This window comes from Gymnoscopelus braueri (assembly GCF_963280865.1).
Source record: "Gymnoscopelus braueri genome assembly, chromosome: 5".
Classification (NCBI taxonomy): domain Eukaryota; kingdom Metazoa; phylum Chordata; class Actinopteri; order Myctophiformes; family Myctophidae; genus Gymnoscopelus; species Gymnoscopelus braueri.
This window is the reverse complement of record NC_137606.1, coordinates 5557270-5575651: the sequence shown is the minus strand read 5'-3', so window position 1 is coordinate 5575651 and position 18382 is coordinate 5557270. Positions and strand designations below refer to the sequence as shown.

The following is an 18382-nucleotide window of genomic DNA, read 5'->3' as shown; positions in this document are numbered from 1 at the left end:
TGGATTTCAGTGAGCTTTATTTTCCAACAATAACAATCACTTCATATCGTGACATTTTTTGGGACCCACGTCAATTATGCAAACTGCTCCACTGAAAAAAAGTCCAATTGACGATTGCAAGTGTCAATAATTTGGTTGTAATTTCCCATAAACATCCCTGCTGAAACCACATTAGTTTAATAACCAAAATAAATCCCAATTTGAGGGGCCATTTGTGACTGGACCCCAAGCCTTTACTTTTGGATTTTTAAGATTGGTCAGCTATGACTTATTGAGCCCCCACCCAGTTTAGATTTACTGATGCATTCATCTATACTGCAAAACCGGCGTGTTAATATACCTCTGTGTACAAGTGGACGACCATTTGCACACCGGTTAAATTAACACTACAAATTTGACAGTTGAGAGGAATCCCCAATGAATCCTCCTTGACAGGTGAAATGTTGGAATGCACCAAAGTGGTAGCCTGGTCAACCATCCCGGTCGCGGAATTCACTATTTCCATGCGTCTTCAGAAGACACATGGAAATGGAGAATTTCGCGACGGAGACACACACAAGAGATGTGTTTTGAATATCAAGGAGGATTCACATTTGCATCAGGGCAGCAAACATTAAAGCAAACATCCCTCCCCGAAAATAAAATCAAAGACCTTGAAGAATGAGGCGACTTCAATATTTGCACAAAATCCAATCAAGTATTACGTAGTCACCCAAATTGAGGGAGAGATGCTCTCGTCTCATTCTTCAAGATAAAACAGTGCTTCAGCCACTGGAAGTGACACCCAAAAAAAAGAGCGTCGTCAAAAGTAGAGTTTTAAGTGATCAAAAATCTGGACGGATAATTGATGACTGATGTTACTACTTCTGCCAGTGACAGGCGAACAGACAGCTGCCACGTGCCTGTGTGACGGAGTCCCGTTCGATCGTCTACTGTCGCATTTCTTTTTATGTTTAACCCCCACCCACCCACCACCCCCAACACAAAAAAACATCCAAATGAGAAATGCAAGTATGAAGGGCCTTACAGTAGACGAGTGAACAAGGACCCCTGATCCTAGCCAATGAGAAAGTCTATGAAAAAACTCAATTGATTACATGTGCAATACTTCTCATCTTGACTAGAACCCGGTAAAAAAGAGCATCTCAACATTTTAGTGTAAAAGGGATCCTGATTTGCAGAAAGGCCCCGCGTATTACCTAAAATATGATCCGTCGCATGACAGTGTTGTGTGCCTAAAATAGCCGATACACAAGCGAGCCGGTCTCATACCAAGTGGAAAGATGCAACGATTAGCCATTATATCGATAACTTAGATTTTCTTCTTTTATTTATAATGCGTTATAATTTTTTATACAACAAATGAATTTGAATAGATTTTTTTATAATCTAGTAAATAATTTAGTCTGATAGCCTATTTTTGCCATGTTTAGGGTTAATCTATATGCGTTGTGAGCTTAAAGATAGGCTATTCTCATTCATTTATTCTCATTAATTTAATTATTTTTAAATAATCGATTAGCTCGATTAACAGTTGCACCCCTGGTGGCTAAATGGATGTCCATCGGGCCACGCATCCAGAGCTCATGTGGGTATGACAAGGAGCAGTTTGAATGGCGTTCTTTTAGTTGTGAGCTTGAATACTCTGCTATTTTAGGCGCACAGCACAATCATACGACGCAGTATAAATCAGGCTTCAACAAAACAATGAACCAGAGGACCTTAAAGCTAAAAAAGGGACATTTAGTTTGAATATAAGTATACCACAACTATTCTAACCCAATCCCCCAAATATTCAATACAGGGCAACAAATTAAGCACACACACTCAGAGCGGTCTGAGGTGCAAAGATTTTTTTTGTAGTTTTTTTAAACAAGCAGTCCCATGAATGGCAATTATTTTTATCATTATCCTTCATGTCCATCCTCCCTGCCTCCCAACCATAATGTCCCACACCACTCCCATACAACCCCAGTGGCCAGGTGTACAAAATGCAGCGCAGTCAGTATCATTATTGCCTGAACCCATTATCTCTGTACTTGCGGTAAGTGCAACCCGCCTTAGGTTTGAATTTGTGCAGCAACTTTTAGTTAACTGGTTTTCCACCACTTTCAACCTAGCATACCTCTTTCGGGCATGTTTCCAAGGCCAATTTCAGAAATAACAAAAATAGCAGATCTACAAGCTCGGCTATTTCCGCCATTTCTGAAAGCGGTCTTAAGTGGTTAAAAAAAGCCAGCTAACTTACAATGCACCGAGACATAATTTAATTCCTGCTACACGTTGGGTCAGATGTTTCATTTTCATATATTAGGCCAACATTCTTCAAAGAGGGGGGAGGGGGAATAAGAGCATCTTTCTCCCAAATATTTGCAAATAATGTACCAGTGCTTTAACAGCACACAGATCCTACGTAACAGCTAAACACCTCCCCAGGACAGCTATACACCTCCCCAGGAATCAACAGAAATTCTCCTTCTGCCAATTCAGCTGCACTGCAGCAAGTAGTATTACTACACGTTACTGAATATAATTTTTTGACTCTTCTCAACACAGACTCACTATTGCTGAATGTCCCAGTGAGTGTTCATGAGTCACAACAACAACAAGCCAAGGCTGCTGACAACAGAAAGAAATTATTCAAACGCACATGGGCTTAACCAAGCCATCTGTCTAGAGTGGAGTCTTGTCAACACTGGTAAAACGCAAATATGATAATCAAAGCGCAATAATTTTGAGGCAACATTAAGTGCAGCTTTGAAAAATTGGGGTAAAAACGCATCTGGTGAATTGCCTCCAAAGGATTTCATGCAATTCAAATGTGGATTCTAAGGAATTCGTCAATTTCTTAAACAAACAAAAAAAGGAAATCATAAATAATTCACAGACCAATGTTGCTGTTCAAAAAGATTAACTGGCAGTTATGGGAAAAATCTCTCCAGTGATAACTAGATCCAAATCCAAAAAAAAGCTTCTTGCTCTGTCAGCCAGCCTTTCAAACTTGTTTAAAACAATCTTTAAAAGGAAATAAGGTATATACAAGGTATACAAGGGCGCGCCCAACACATCTGGGCCGCACATCTAGCAGATTAGAGTTATGGCCATCCATAGGAAGGTGACGAAACTGGACAAAAATAAAATAGCTTTTTTTTTCCTCCTCACACTCCACCAAGACGGGAATCGTAGTGACTCAGGGTGTCTGTTGATGGGCTGCAAGAGTTCTCATCAACTGTTAGTGTTCTGGTATTGAAGACGGTGGGAGGGAAGGGTCTCGGTTATTTTTTTTAGAAGCACACACTTCTCCACATGCATGCGGACAGTCTCTGGCTGTCTCTAATCCAGCATCCCTGTCCGTGGAAAATCCAAGTTTATGTCTTCATATAGCAGTCAGACTCATGCACAGCTCAGCCAGCAGAAAGACGAAGTCAGACCGCTTTATCCCTGTGGTAACGGATAGGTGGACCTAAAACAAATGACGGATTGTGAATTCACCTCGCTTAGAAGTGAATTAACGAGACAAATTGTTGACTAGGCCAACGTGATTTTCTGGGATGAAGTGAGCAACATGACAAAAAAAACGGGGGATTATTACTTCAGAACAAGTTAAGCTTCTTGTTAAGGCACTTGATACAAATCCATAAAAACAGAATCATGGCAGGGGGCGGTGGGGAGAGATAAGGGTCTGTCTGTGCTGGCGTGGCGGTGACAGGTGGACAATATGAATCAACTTGGTCCCCTGCATTCCCTCCACTCCCATTGGTGATGTCTTCTTCTGGATGTAGTGGTGCAGCGAAACAAACAGCCCCTTGTGGAAACAGACTCCAGGTTCATCCTAAACGGATCCATCCATATACATTCCTTGTGGTGGAACCCAAAACAGGAAGACAGATGGAGGCTATACATAAAAAAAAGAAAATTCCAAGACACGAATGAAAGGGGGAGGGGGAGGGGGGGGGGGGGGGGGGAGAGATGTACATCGGGGTGTGAAGGAGGGATTGATCTGTGGAGAGAAAACGAGACAGTGTATTTTACATTTCTGTTATGTCAACCCCACATTCAAGTTCTCAATTTTTACATTTCATTAGCAAATACAATATTTACCAAATTGCTTATGCATATTGAGATTATCAATGCAATGTATTCTCACCTACTCTTGCTACAGTAAAAGCAAGCATTAGCCATGTCCCTCCCACCATGAACTACAACAACATACAGAATTGAAAGCGGCTTTGCAGCAAAAAAACAAACAGATTTTTGCTTATCAGATTTGAACCACTCTTCTAGGTGGTTTGAATTAAGTTTTCTAAATCTTCTGGTTACCTGGTAGATCAAAAAGAGATTTAAATACCGGTAGTTTGAAATGTCAATTTCCCAATATTTTCATGAATATTATCATAATAGGTAGGAGTATGGTTGTCACCTGCTCAGGGCTTGAGGAGAAGCTCCCCGGTCTCGCTGTGGAACTCTGCCACATATAGACTCTTGTCGATGATGCCGGGGATGGGTTTAATCTCTGTTCCTAGCTGCTCCTCGATGCCCTTCAGGTTGAAGCGGTCGTCATACGTGATCAGGTTGATGGCAAGACCCAAATGTCCAAAACGGCCTGGGGGCGAGGGGAAACAACACCATCAAACTCCATACTACCTTAAAGCCATACTGTGCAACCTCTGCTGGTCACTACCGTCACTGCATGTATATAGCTTAGTCCTGCATTACCCAGAATTCCATTTGTTTTCACCGGAAAAAGGAAGTGTTTCAAAAAGCGTTCTTTTAATTGTTTCATACTATCTGCGGAGAGTTTCTCTTAGCCAGTGGAGCTTTAGTTATCGTGAGCTGTGTTTTATTTTTCTGTTGTTTTTCCATCTTCAAATCCTATAATGTCTTAAAAACAGTGTGAGATTCCTTTTTGTTAATAGCGCGGTAGTTCCTGGCCAAACAGGAAACCAGTGCGGTACATTTCCGTTTTCCGGACGGATGACATCATTTTCGCGGGAGCGACACCCCCGCCACCGTTTCAATAGAAAATTGTTTATAAAAGGCTTTCGGGGGTGAAATTCATGGAGTGGGTGTTGTGAAACATTTGCCACTCACAAAAGATATACAATTTAACTTTAGTTTTTTTGAAAAAGTAACCTAGTATTGCTTTAAGTAACTTGTTTAGTTGAAAAGGTTACAACCCGATTCATACATAAGGTGTCATACACCGAAAACAGCCCATGTAAAATGCTTTGCGATGCAACACTTTGAAAGCTTGTCAATTTTCTTTTATGTGCGTCTATAATGACGTACCCAAAATAGGGACACCAGGTGTTAAGTAACGGTGCTATTGTAAGACAGAGACTTTTGTCTTTTACCAGATCGGCCGATGCGATGAAGGTACGTTTCCCCCAGCTTGGGAAAGTCGAAGTTGATGACGACGTTGACGGCTTGAATGTCGATTCCTCTCGTGAAGAGATCTGGGTGGAAGGACAGGTCAAATGAGCATTAAGAAATGGCTGATATCTTTCTTATACAAAATCTTTGGATCACATATTTTTGCTCATCAAATCTAAACACATTCTTAGGTGGTTGTTTGGACACTTAAAAAATACTACAGAAAATAGCAGAACGTGTATCTGCTATTTTCAGCGAGCGACACTGACATATGACAACTGTATAAGCTAACCCGTTAAAACCAGGAAAGCATCGGTGTCATTTTCAATTTTTGCGTTGGCTATTAAAAAATAGCAGATCCTGTACATCTGCCATTTTTGAACATTTCTGAAATGTCTTGAAAGTGTGTTGAGAACTACCGATTTAGAAGGTACCGGTATTTGTAAAATGGGCCTCAGGTCTTAATGGGTTAAACATATCTCAGACATAAGTCTTTACATTGTTAACACAGCAACCAATGATAGGTCGACGATATCTCAATACACCTTTTTTTGATCACCTACAAATGGCCGTGTGGACAGCCGGTCCTAAAGATCAGATTTGAGAAACAAACTGGATGAACATAAACCAATATACTGGTACCCAGCTGTGTCACTTACCAGTGCAGACAAGATTCCGGCAGAGGCCATTTCTGAAGTCATGAAACACACGATTGCGGTGCTCCTGTAGAGACATAATAAGTAAGTAAATAAGTATATGTTATTTATATAGCACTTCTCACAGAGAAAATTCACAAAGTGCTTTACACACAATAAAAATACAACAATTAAAAAGAATAACAGCAGCAAAACTGTACAATAGAACTCAGAACAAAAACAGCAGACATATTACAAAGAAAGAATCTAAGATATTCCACAAATGCATGTCCAAACAAAAGTGTTCAAGTGGTTCTTAAAAATGCCCCCCATTATAATATAAAAGACTGTTCCGCATTCACTCACTGGATGTTTCTTTAAAAAGGTTATCAGCATATAAAGTAAAAGTGACATGGAAAGAGAGTAGACCATAACTTTGCTTTGACAAAGTTAAACAAATTCTATGTAGGGGTGCAACAGGTAAATCAAAATCAAAGCTTGTAATTTGGCTATTTTCAAATAGCCAATGTATATAGGGTTAAAGTGGTTAAACTTATTTTGATGCAATATTAACTATTTTACTGGAAACCCCTTCAAGGACCCTGGGGGTCGCTGGACCCCACTTTGAGGTCCACTGTGCTAAAAGCCTACATTGTAAATGAGTAAATGTAACAGGTGCTGGTGGTGAGCTGACCTGTCTCATCTTGGCATGGATGTAGAAACATGAGTAGCCCAGCTGGGAGATCTTCTTGGCCAAAAGCTCTACTCTCTGAGAGGAGTTGCAGAAGATAATAGACTGGTTGATCTGGAGCTGGAAAGGGGAAAAAAAGATAGTTAATGACATACAGTAACAGATTATCCATCTTAGCTCAGAATGTGTCGTGTTCTGACGCGTTGAGCTTGCAGATCGGCTATGTCACCAAATATTATTGGTGTAGAGCAGGGGACAGGGTCTTCAATGCTTTTTTCAGCCCAAGGACCCCTAAGCTGAGAGAGATGAAGCAGGGACCCCCACTACATATTGTATGAAATTGTGTTGCATATTTAACTTTTTCATAGATTTAATAGATGGCTTCTTAGACTTGTTTGACATCACCATCATCAGTGTTGTTTATTTGTCAAAAATAGCCGATCTACAAGCTGACGGCTCGTGTCAGCTTGTAGATCTGCCATTTTCGGCTAATGCTCCCCTCAGAATAGGGATTCTATATGGTTGAAGTGGTTAAAGAAAGAAAGAAAATAATAATCCTATCAAAAAGATTAGGCGGCCCCCCTGTAGTAACTCTGAGGACCCCCTGAAGACCCCTGGTTTAGCGGGAAGAAAATAGGGGGCCTAATATATAGAGCCCTGGGTGACTACAGTCAAGGCAGTAGATAGGTTTAAGTGGTTAACACAAACAGTAAATAAACAGCCAGTAAGCACTTACCCTGGAGAACAAGGTGTTAAGGCAATGAACCTTTTGCCTTTCAGTCACATAGGCGTAATACTGAGTTACTCCTTTCAGGGTGAGTTCCTCCATCAGGTTAATCTCATAGGGCTTATGCAAGTAAGCATTCTGCAAAGGACAGCAAGGTGAGAATGAGCTCGGCTGACTTTTTTTTTTCTTCCATAAAAAACAAAGACAAAACATTCTTTCAATATATTGCATACTTCCTGCCCTATCTGTGCCATTATATAACAAACCAAGGTATAGGCGGAAAGAGTCCAAAGTTTGTGCAACAAGGGAAAAGGAAACTTCAAAACATACCATAAACTTCTGCACACTGAGTGGGAAAGTTGCAGAGTAAAGCAGGATCTGCCTCTGCTTAGCCATGAAGCCCAGAAGCTCCTCCATCATCGCCATGAAGTCCTGAGACAGGAGCTTGTCAGCCTGATGGTAGAGAGACAAACACAACATTCAATAGAGTGGGCCTGGCATTGCCAGCTGCAAAACGGCTGCAAACTATCCATTATATTCTTAGCGATTATCATTCCAGATGTCTGTCTGATCAGGGTCCAAGTTAGACCTGGAAAACCAGGTGAAGCATTAAGCCTGCAGCATATACCAACCGAAGATGAACTTTGTTCTGCTTCAGCAAGTCAATAAGAACAACATGAATGTCATTAAGAACTTGGGCAGTGGCTTTCCGGCGTTCTGTTCAGCAGTTCTTGCACCTCCCAAGATGTTCCAACTAGCCAAACACCTCCGCTACAGCGTTTTATTTCCACATTCTGCCAAAGACTTGATTCTACCAGCAGAGAACCATGGATAGTTTTCAAGGGAGGTTGGCTGAGAGGTTAGTTGGTACAAACGCCTCCAAAATCAGTCTCTGAGGGACCAGAAACACAACCTGTCGCAAGAAATGGCAAAGCTTCCCGTGACAAATTTACCAAAAAGCAGTGGAGCCACCGTTCCAGCGCTGTACACGATGCTTCAGTACCTGTGGTATTGCTAGACAGACTACTGAGTGGGCGGTGATGTTCAGAACTCCTTAGGGCGAGTATAAAATAGTTTTGTCCTAGAAGAACTTTGTTCAGTTCAGCAAGCCCCGTCGAAGCTGGAAAATGTTTGGCATCGTTTGGAGTATGCTACTACAGCCTTTAGTCCCCCGGACCCCTAGGGCCTGACTTAGGTATCACTAGTCTATAGAAACAACATAGCAAGAAGACTTAACATTACTCTATACTTGGATCACTTTACTTCATTGGCTCCCTATACAAAACAGAACTGATAAAGTGTGGTTTATTCTCCTGAATACATTAGCTGATAGTTGCAGCCCTACATCAATAATTCAATTTGTAAAAATGTTTGTCCATTAATGGTAAGCACAACGAGTTTACTGTATGTATCTATATTATTACTTTTTGTAATCTTGACTTGCCCTTTTGACGAGCTGTTAAAGCCATTAAGAAAAAGCTCACCTCATCCAACACGATCATTTGCACCTGGTTGACCTTTGCCACTCCCTTCTTGATGAGGTCCAAAATCCTCCCTGGAGTGGCGATGACCACGTGTACTAGAAAGTGAACAGACACAAATGGTCAGTGATGGACTGTAACTAAGTACATTTACTTCAGTAATGTACTTGACTTTACATTTTAACCACTAACCCTATATACTTAAGTCTCCCAAAGGCCTATGCAAGGCCCCCTACCTTTTTTCCCTCTGCACCAAAAATGGCTGATCTACAAGCTCACAATGTGTTGCGTTGCAAAGCGTTGTGAGCTTGTAGATTGGCTATTTTCACAGAATCTTTGTCCTAGAATAGGGACGCTACACGCTAGTGTTTCTGTGGTTGCAGTTCAATTCTCTTGTCTTTTTGATTAATGATAAAAGGAATTTATTTCTATGCATTTTCATGACAACCCTAACAAACAGTGCCAAGTATGTGCTCAGATGAACAGATCTATGGGGGTTAGGTAACAAACAAAACGTACAGTTAATCCTCAAGATGGCACAACATCATCTAGCAGTTTACCTGTTTCGTCAAGTCTCATGATGTCATCACGAAGGTTGGTTCCGCCTGTGGTTGCCATGACCTTTACCCCACCCATGTGTTTGCTGACCTGGATACAGATTTGGCTCACCTGCAGAGCCAGTTCTCTGGTAGGCACGATGCCCAGAGCTGGAGGCACAAACGGATGAAGACAAATTAATGACAGAAAAACACATATTTCGTAATCGTTTGTTATATATTACAAGTTCCTATTCAGAACAGTGGTTCTCTAAGTGGGGTCCAGAGACCCCCAGGGTCACAATAATTTAAACCGCTTTATCCATATTTTATACTTTGGCTATTCAAAATGAACAGATCTACAAACTTACAGGCACTGCAAGCTTGTACAGCTGCTATTTTAGAACAATTCTGAAGTCTTGAAAAAGTTTTTGAATTATTTTGAAATAAATGAGAATTTGTTTTAGCCCACATCTTTTCTGGGGGTCCCTGGCCGAAAATCTTTACAGATGGGGGTCCGCGGCAGATGCATATCAATTTAAGGGATTCTTGACATGAAGAAGTTTGAGAACCACTGCTATGTAACAGTTTGAGAGAAATAAATGATTCATAAATAGGATTTATCATTTACGTTTATTTTGCATTCAAACAAAGGATTTGTCATTTACTGTCTGGTTGCTTGTTAAGACAGGACAGTGAAGAGACAAGAGGCTGACGGCACAGAGCGAGCAGGAATAAAACCTGGGGACATCGCAATTATTTGTCCGACACACTGTCAGCTCAGCAAGACAAGAATTAAATTAGAGCTTTAACCTGGTTTAGCCACATGAACCCTAGCGTCCCAATAGGCTTATTGTGCATAACTGTAACACCAGGTTTAGGCATACCATTTAGTTTCGCCATAGGTTAGTTCGATTTGCTCTGCAGCAGATTTGATAACCCCTTCAAAAGTAGCAGATCCGCAAGCTCGAAACGAAGCGACACGTTTTGAGCAGGTTGATCTGCTACTTTTGCTATTTTTGAATTTGACTCCTGAAAAGTAACAGTTTTGGACATATGAGATGTCCACCCGACAGACGAAATCTGCTGCAGAGCCATTTGACAAAGCTATGGGGAAATGAACTTGTAAACGGGTATGCAGCCTTCTGGAAACACAGGACCACAGTTATGCACAGAAGATATTCTAGCGCTAAGCGTTAATAAATAATCTACAAGCTCACAGCGCATTGTAATCTTCTCTCTACGTTGTCCTCAGACGAGCCCTCCATTGGCGTCTCCAGTCATCCCAATTCTACATCGGGATGACTGGAGCTTGCAGATCAGCCATTTGCAGCCAAAAAAATTGGTAATGACTGAAAAAAAGTGGGGGCCTAGTATAGACCCCTGGGGGACAGAGTCACGTCTCTAACCTTGTATGCAGTCCCTCTTCAGGTCGATGCGTTCAAGTAAGGGGATGAGGTAGGCTCCACTCTTCCCTGTGCCATTCTTGGCTCTGGCCAAGATGTCCCTTCCTGACAGTGCAATGGGAATGCTCTCCTCCTGGGGACCAAAATGACATCCAATTAGGGCTGCAAGTTATCGTTTATCTTCTTAGCGATAATTCTATGGATTATTTTTATGATTTATCAATAGTTTTGATTAATCATTGATGATAATCAGCATATATTTTGATGAATTATATGCTGTCTATCAACTAAAAAAACAACATCGATTAGTGTGACTTAAGTCCTATTATACTTTGTCATACACGGGTGCCAGAGAAAAAAATCTAGATAGATCTGCTATTTTGCTACATTTGATAATTTTGTTTTTCTTTACTTATTTTTTTTGATTAACTGTTGCACCCCTAATTTGAGTGTCAGTAGCCTGTCCTGGTCTGACAATTGAAAATCAAAATGCGTACCTGGATCGGAGATGGTTTTTCCCAGCCCATCTCAAAGATTCCCATGAGAAGCTCCCTCTTTAGGCAATAATCTTCAAATTCGTTGCCTTTAGTTGCAGTCACGTCCTGTATTACAGTAAACACCATTCATCAAGTTAAAGTAAATAGACAGTTACGTTTTCAACCAGAGAACAGATTATTTTGAATATCATGACAGTCATCGTCATAATGATTAGGCTGATGTATAAATCCTCACAAGCAGACTATTCCTAACTAGAGATTCTAATTTTGAATGTATATTATTTTTCAGTGGGAGGGAAGCATGTTGATTATTATTTTATCTTTTTTGTAAGATATTTTTGGGGGCTTTTTCTGCCTTTATTGATAGGAAAGTAAGCGGACAGGAAATGGGGAGAGAGATGGAAGGGGGGTGACACACCAAAAGTCGTCGGGATCGGGAGTCGAACCCGCGACACGCTGTCAAGCTGGATTACCAGCGTATGTGGTATGCGCCTGGACCACTAGGCCAGCGGGCGCCCCAGCATGTTGATTTTTAACGGTCTGTAGAGACATCTCCCAGGATAATTATTTCCCTACATTTGCCGTGCCATTTACAAAAAGAACAGTTATTACAATAGCAAATAAAAACTAAATGCAAGATGGGTCATTAACATTTTGCTTTAGTGGTCGCATGAAAAAGAAATGTATCTCAGTGATGACTGGTTGTGTTTCATGAATGTTTCTAATTCTAACCAATTGTGCACTAAATACAATGGCAGATGCGTTGGTTTGTGGTGTATGTAGGATAATAAACTGGAAGCATGTCAGTTAAAACGACATTGGGGTTATTTTCTCATCGCCGGCCTGCTCCCAGTGCATTATCACTTACAAATACAAAGAGTGTACTGCACATGTATTCTTAACTGGGCCTTTAACTCTTTGACTGCCAGAGTATTTTCATAAAGTACTCCCCCAGTGCCAGCAATTTTCGTGTTTTTTTATTTTTTGAATTTTTTTCATGAAAATAATTCAAAGACACATAATTTAAAGGCACAGCACAAATCCGCCACTAGAGAGCAGCACATGACAGCTTGATCAGGTCGTTGGGTCACTGTCACCCTTCTTGGGAGATTAGACAGGGAAAAACATGAAAACGGATGTGACGTGGTCCCAGACTGTCTGATCGGCCAAATTTACGATGTGATACACGACGGCGATGACTGATCGTCACCCAGACCATAGATTATAGAAGAGAACCTGTCCGTTTGTCTGTTATACCGTGTGAAAAACCGTTTGTTTACCTATTTTGGACGAAAATGACCGGGGAAAAAAATCAAAAAACGGAAACGGAATCCAGGTCATGAAACCGGATGCAGATGTGGGTGAAGTAAGTGGAACTCGAAAATAACATTGAATATTAAGCAGCATAGCGCAATCAGAGATTAAACAATGAACGCGCGTCCAGCGCGTCGACGGCCAACTGGACAAAGTAGCACTTGACGCGTTATCGCGTCGTCCGCAGTCAAAGAGTTAAGTCATGGTTATGTGGTACATATACTGATTGATCCTTTCTCCAGATGATAGAAACAGTTCAAACACAACAAACTGGTGAAACTGTATCCTACGATACACGTGATGTGTATCAGAGGAGACGTGGTTGTCTACACCCTCGCCAAGAACAACTGTGGGGGTTGGCATGACAGACTAAACAAACATGGGGGGGGAATTAAAAACTAAAATAGTCAAGCAAACAGAAATAAACTATTGACTCTCAAGTTGGGCTTTGATTTGTCATGATTATTTCACTGCAAATGACCTTTGTAGGTGAAATGAGCATGACAAATGTCAGCCCAACTTGAGTTGAGTTTGTAAGGAACCCGTCAACCCGGTCATCAAACTGAAGCTTTGTTGCATCTACCCAGTGCCCTTGTATTTATTTACCCTTTCACATTTGAGAGAGCAAACAGTGTTGAAAAAACATATTTGTTGTGGTTTATATGCTGTGATAAGAAGAGTCCAGCACACGGACTTGCATCACAGGTCCACTAATGTCAGATTCATAATCCAAGGGGACACATTCAAGAGTTAATCATTTTATTCTTTTTTGGATCGACTTTTATGCTATTAAGCTGGGAAACCATTTCAATTTCTCATGGGAATCACCAGCATGACTGGAAGGTTTGTAATCAATGAAACTACCTTAACCACTTACAGCATTCTTATTGTGGGGAAGGTTTGGAAATAGCAGATCGACAAGCTTGTTGATCTGCCATTTGCTGTGAAAACTTTCACAGTGGTTAAACCCTCTACGTTTACCGGATTCCCAAAAGCTCTATACTGGCCCGCACCCATTTTCTCACTACACCAAATATATGTGCCAAAAATAACCTATCTACAAGTTCACAACGCTTGCACATCTGCTATTTTTGCCCAAGAATATGGACGCAAGGATTCAAGTGGCTAGCTATAGAATGGAAAGTGAGAAATTGAGCTATTCATTCTGTTGAATGAGGAATGAATCCATACATCTTGCACCCGGGAACTGCAAAAGTACATGAGCATAAGGTGTCAAATTTGTTATGCACCTACCGAAGTTTTCATCCTTGTGTCTTTTGGAGGGAGTTTCAAATTTTTCTTCCAGTCATCTCCCCTGTTGAACAGAGTGAAAATCAGCACTCAAGTCAAAATTTAAGATGGGTGTACACATACAGTACGCTGTAGATCATGCACTGCAAAATCTTTCCTATGATGAGTTGAATACATAGGACCACAATGGAAACAAGCCCTCAAGGCTTTTTGTGTTATCCTTTTAGCATAATTGTAGAACTGTACCTCTGTATTTTTGCAAACTGTATAAGTATTCAATCAAATCAAAAGTTGATCTAAAAAAATCTATTAGATTTTTTTGCATCGATTCGTTGATATATACAAATAAATATAAAAACACGCTTCAATACTATGCCAATTCAATGAAAAAGTAATTGATAGAATAATCGCTAAGACAAAAATGGATAGTCGCAGCCTTATTTAACTTTAACTCACTTGATGACAGTGTTGGCTGTGGAGGCTGGCTGGGAGCTACCATTGTTGATTGTGCTGGAGCCTTTTATCAGGCTTAGTTGCTGTTGTTGTGGGCCTCCTCCCCCTCCTCCGCCTGGTCCTCCAACAGGCTTAGCGGAACCTCTGAGCTGTCCATTCTGGTTGGACAGGCCCAAAATCACTGGGATCTCTGTTCTGACGGTGCTCATATTTACTCAATTTGTCTGCTTCAAAAAGCAGAGAAATGTCTACAAGTGTCCGAGTAAAAGTGAGTCTAGTCCTCCTCGGGGGATCTTATGCAAGCTTTGAGGATTGTCCTTCCCTCTGATAACAATTGTCCAAAAGGCAATTTATTCAAATCATTGAATCCGAGGAGTCTTCAATAAACAGTTTCGCTGTGGAACTTTGCACAGAGTCTCAAAAGACAAAATGGATTTTGCAAGCTAAAGAAATGGGACTAAGCACAGATCCCTTTAGCAAATGTGGGCTTAGACTTGCAGGTCTCACGGGCAAAGTTGGCCGGCTAACTTCCAAGTACTGGCCAACCATTTAGCTAGCCATCTTGTGTAGCCTAGAGCCGTCTTGTCTTTTCTCTCAGGTTGTCGTCGTTTTCTTACCCTGAAAATACACAACAACCGTGTTAGAAACGCTCACTACAAATTGCTCTTAGTGAGTCAACATGGTAACAATGGTAGAAGACAGAAACAAACTGCAAAGGGAATTGTTCCTAGTCCTGAGATCATTTGTAACTTATTTGGTCAAATAATGTTTCTGTAGTCTGACGAGCCAGGCTGTTGCCTCTCACAATTTTCAAATGCTTCCGTCATACAGTTTGGAGCACGAAAGAAGTTATTGCAATTATTTGAGATAATCACAATTACTTTGCATTCATCGGTATGAATTAATCGGTAGAAAATGTGCAGATAATGAGCTTGTAGATCGACTATTCTAGCATTTTTTTACAATTTGAAAAGTATACAATTATTAAGTGCATGGCCTGTTTTGACCATAGCGCATTATTTATATTGATTATTGGTACCAGTCACTGTCACTTTTGTATTTTTCGTCATACCCACCCTCAGGCTTCTGCAAGTTTTGTTTACAAAGCCTAAAAGGCAAATAGAAATGTAATTTTGATTTATATGTTCCAATGTTCAATGCTAAAATTCTAATTGTTAATAATTGTCTTTGACAATTAATCAGCAAGTAACATTTCATGATCGTGACAGCCCTAATTATAGGAGAGTTGCGTCATGATCCAAGGAATTAATTGAATAATAATTATTGTACGACCTATGGTTCAAGAGTTGTAGGCCAAGACGTAAAGGGGCTTGGTATTGCCACAATGAGGCAGATTCTAAGAATTTGGAGTCTTCCTTGGCCTACTGGACACGAAAAGTTTGTTGTCAGTCCAGTGATTTCCAAGATTATCTGCAGACACAGACACAAGCGGGCGAAAGCATATCTCAACACAATGCATCGTGAGGCATTATGAGCTTGTAGATCTGCTATTTTTGCTATTTTGAACATTAGTGGACTTCATAGAACGAGGGTAAACGACGCCCTCATGTCTTCTAAAAAAATGTAAAGCTCAAAACACTATCACACTATCTCAAGGCGGTAACTGGTACAGTGGGCACTTGAGAACTCTGGGCACCATTGTTTACATTTATTTTATAAACGGGGGCATAAACAATAAGTTGAAAGGTACATTTAGGTCTGATAATAATGATGTAGGCTACCGTGCATATTCAAATCATGTATACTTTACATTATTTCTGACCATTTTCCAAAGCATAGGCCTACATTTATTCACTTTTCTTTTTGCAATGTAACATGCCCACTCGACCTGTATGCTCTGAAGTAGGGCTGTGATTCATCTGCTGTCGCACGATTCAATTTCGATCCTCGAGGCTACGATTCGATAAAAAAATGTGTTTCCCCATTTGAAAATTATTCCTAATCAGTTTTATCAAGTGGCGATAATGCACCAAAATGCTGGATGCCAACTGCCGTAAAACAATAAGAAAAAGAGATAAGTTTTATCCATTTCAGAACAGTCATATTGTTGTCATCTGGCCTTTAACAACCAAGTGCAGCCTAGTTATTTCCAACAGCTCAAACGAAAAAATATATGACATCAAAGATGGTTGCTTGTAAAAAAAATATTGGCTTTGATGGCATCTTAAATTAGGTGTAGTTCTATTTGATGCAGAAACACAACATAATTGCCTTGAAGTAAGTAAAATTAATGAGTGTCAGCTGGACATCTCCCCTCTGCTGTGCTGAACTGAAAGTGACTGAAGTAGGTTTCGTTTTCCCCCTAAACCCCATATGATTGAAGACATGATAATGTTTACTATGATTATGGCAAGCTTACATATCATATACAAACTCTCTCACACACACACACACACACACACACACACCATACAGTAGGAACCACTGTAACTTTGCCAGATATAAATACACAAAAATATGTTTTTTTGTATCCATTTTCTGAATCGTTGATAAAAACGTTTTTACATTAATTGATTTTTTTTCCAACACCCCTACTCTCAAGGCTTCTGGTTGTTATTGATGAAGTGTCAAGTGACAGAAACTCTATGCAGAGAAAACCAACCAGCCAGTTGGTTTAATGTCAACCAGCTCAAACCAAACTGTCAGATGAACAAACGTTGCGTTTATGTTCTGAGCCGTACGACGTTATCGCACGCCAATAAAGAGGTTGTATTTTGGCTATTTTAGAACACCGTCATACGACAGAGCATAAATTACAACATTTAGCAACAAGCTACGCAGAAGGCAGCCTTTATCGGCACGACGTTAGCACGTAAAATAATATGTGTATACATATAGCGTGTCGTGTGACTAAAATACGATGCGTTTTCAACTTAAACTGAAAACACAACAAATTAAGTGTCGACGATATTTTTCTTGTTCCAAAGTGCGACGGAATATTCATTATTAACCCTTTCGTTGAAGCCGGTGCGTTAGCATTACATGCCAAAAAGGCTGACTGAATGACACACAGACACATCACTTTATGTTCATGTCAACGTCCAGCCTGTCTCTTCACTGGTCAAAACCCACTGGTCGAACAAGAAACCAGTAAGAACTCGGTGGTTGTTAGTTAGCCAACATTAGTAGCTAATGCTAACGTAGGGCTAGCGTTAGCTGCTAACTTGGTCAATGCAAACGCCAGGTTATCATTAGCTACTAGCTAACCTGGCGTTAGCATTAGCCAAGTTAGCTAAACAACAACATTTTCCAATGGGCTTCCAGTTAAGACCAGCTCGACATTAAGCTCACTGGGTCAACGTACTGGTCGAACTGGAAACCACATTCGAGGATATGCTGTTGCTATTACAAGTAGCAGCTGGCAGGGCTAAGCTAACGTTAATCTGTAGGCTTGGAAAATTAACCAGGTTAGCAGCTAACTGTTAGCTAGCTAGGACAACATAGCCTCAGATACTCGGGAGCTATAAAGGTTTATGTCGTAGAACGATCTGACTCATTCCGTTTCTGTTGTTTAAAGATGGCTGAGAAAGAAATTGACCGTTACCTTTAGAATGCTGGAAATATTTAGCTTCACTGTGTGATGTTTTGTTTGTTTGGAGCCGTTGTTGTTTTAGCCTGACCATGAAGACTGTAGTCTCTCTGGTGTCAAACACTAAAGCAACGTTCAAGATGGCTTCCACTCTGCTTTGAGCCCTCCTTCCATCATCATCATCATCACACTGGTCAGCTGATTTCACCAGTGGTGTAAAGTAACTAAGTACATTTACTCAAGTACTGTACTTAGGTACAATTTGGAGGTTTATTTTTTGACTTTACTTGAGTATTTCGAATTGTCAATACTTTTACTTCTATAGCTATACTAGTTACTCTGTGGCTTTAGATTTTCATTACTAAACATACATTAACGGTACCACTTAAGCTCTATATATTTCGGCTATTTGAAAATAGCAGATCTACAAGCTCGTAGATTGGCTATTTTCAAAAGATTTTCATACAT

At 40.5% G+C, this 18382-nt stretch overlaps 1 protein-coding gene across 1 annotated transcript; it reads right to left on the bottom strand.

Annotated features, from left to right (window-relative positions):
- On the bottom strand, positions 1-18069 carry ddx6 (DEAD (Asp-Glu-Ala-Asp) box helicase 6). Its single transcript, XM_080428907.1, has 14 exons — positions 17930-18069; positions 14368-14982; positions 13915-13975; positions 11347-11451; positions 10853-10982; positions 9468-9614; positions 8911-9005; positions 7757-7879; positions 7436-7564; positions 6703-6819; positions 6033-6096; positions 5355-5456; positions 4421-4603; positions 1-4000 (listed from the first exon to the last, which is right to left on the bottom strand). Exons 2-13 carry the CDS (start codon positions 14571-14573, stop codon positions 4425-4427), a joined length of 1458 nt encoding a protein of 485 aa, XP_080285033.1. The 5' UTR covers positions 14574-14982; positions 17930-18069; the 3' UTR covers positions 1-4000; positions 4421-4424.
- Positions 18070-18382: the final 313 nt, after the last annotated feature.

What these genes read in the sequence shown, in the direction of transcription:
- ddx6 (XM_080428907.1), bottom strand. Translation starts at nt 14,573, where the DNA reads ATGAGCACCGTCAGAACAGAGATCCCAGTGATTTTGGGCCTGTCCAAC. An exon ending in AAATGATCGTGTTGGATGAG is followed by an intron (nt 7,880 to 8,910) that starts GTGAGCTTTTTC and finishes CTCTACCATCAG; the next exon opens with GCTGACAAGCTCCTGTCTCA. An exon ending in TCAGTGTGCAGAAGTTTATG is followed by an intron (nt 7,565 to 7,756) that starts GTATGTTTTGAA and finishes TGTCCTTTGCAG; the next exon opens with AATGCTTACTTGCATAAGCC.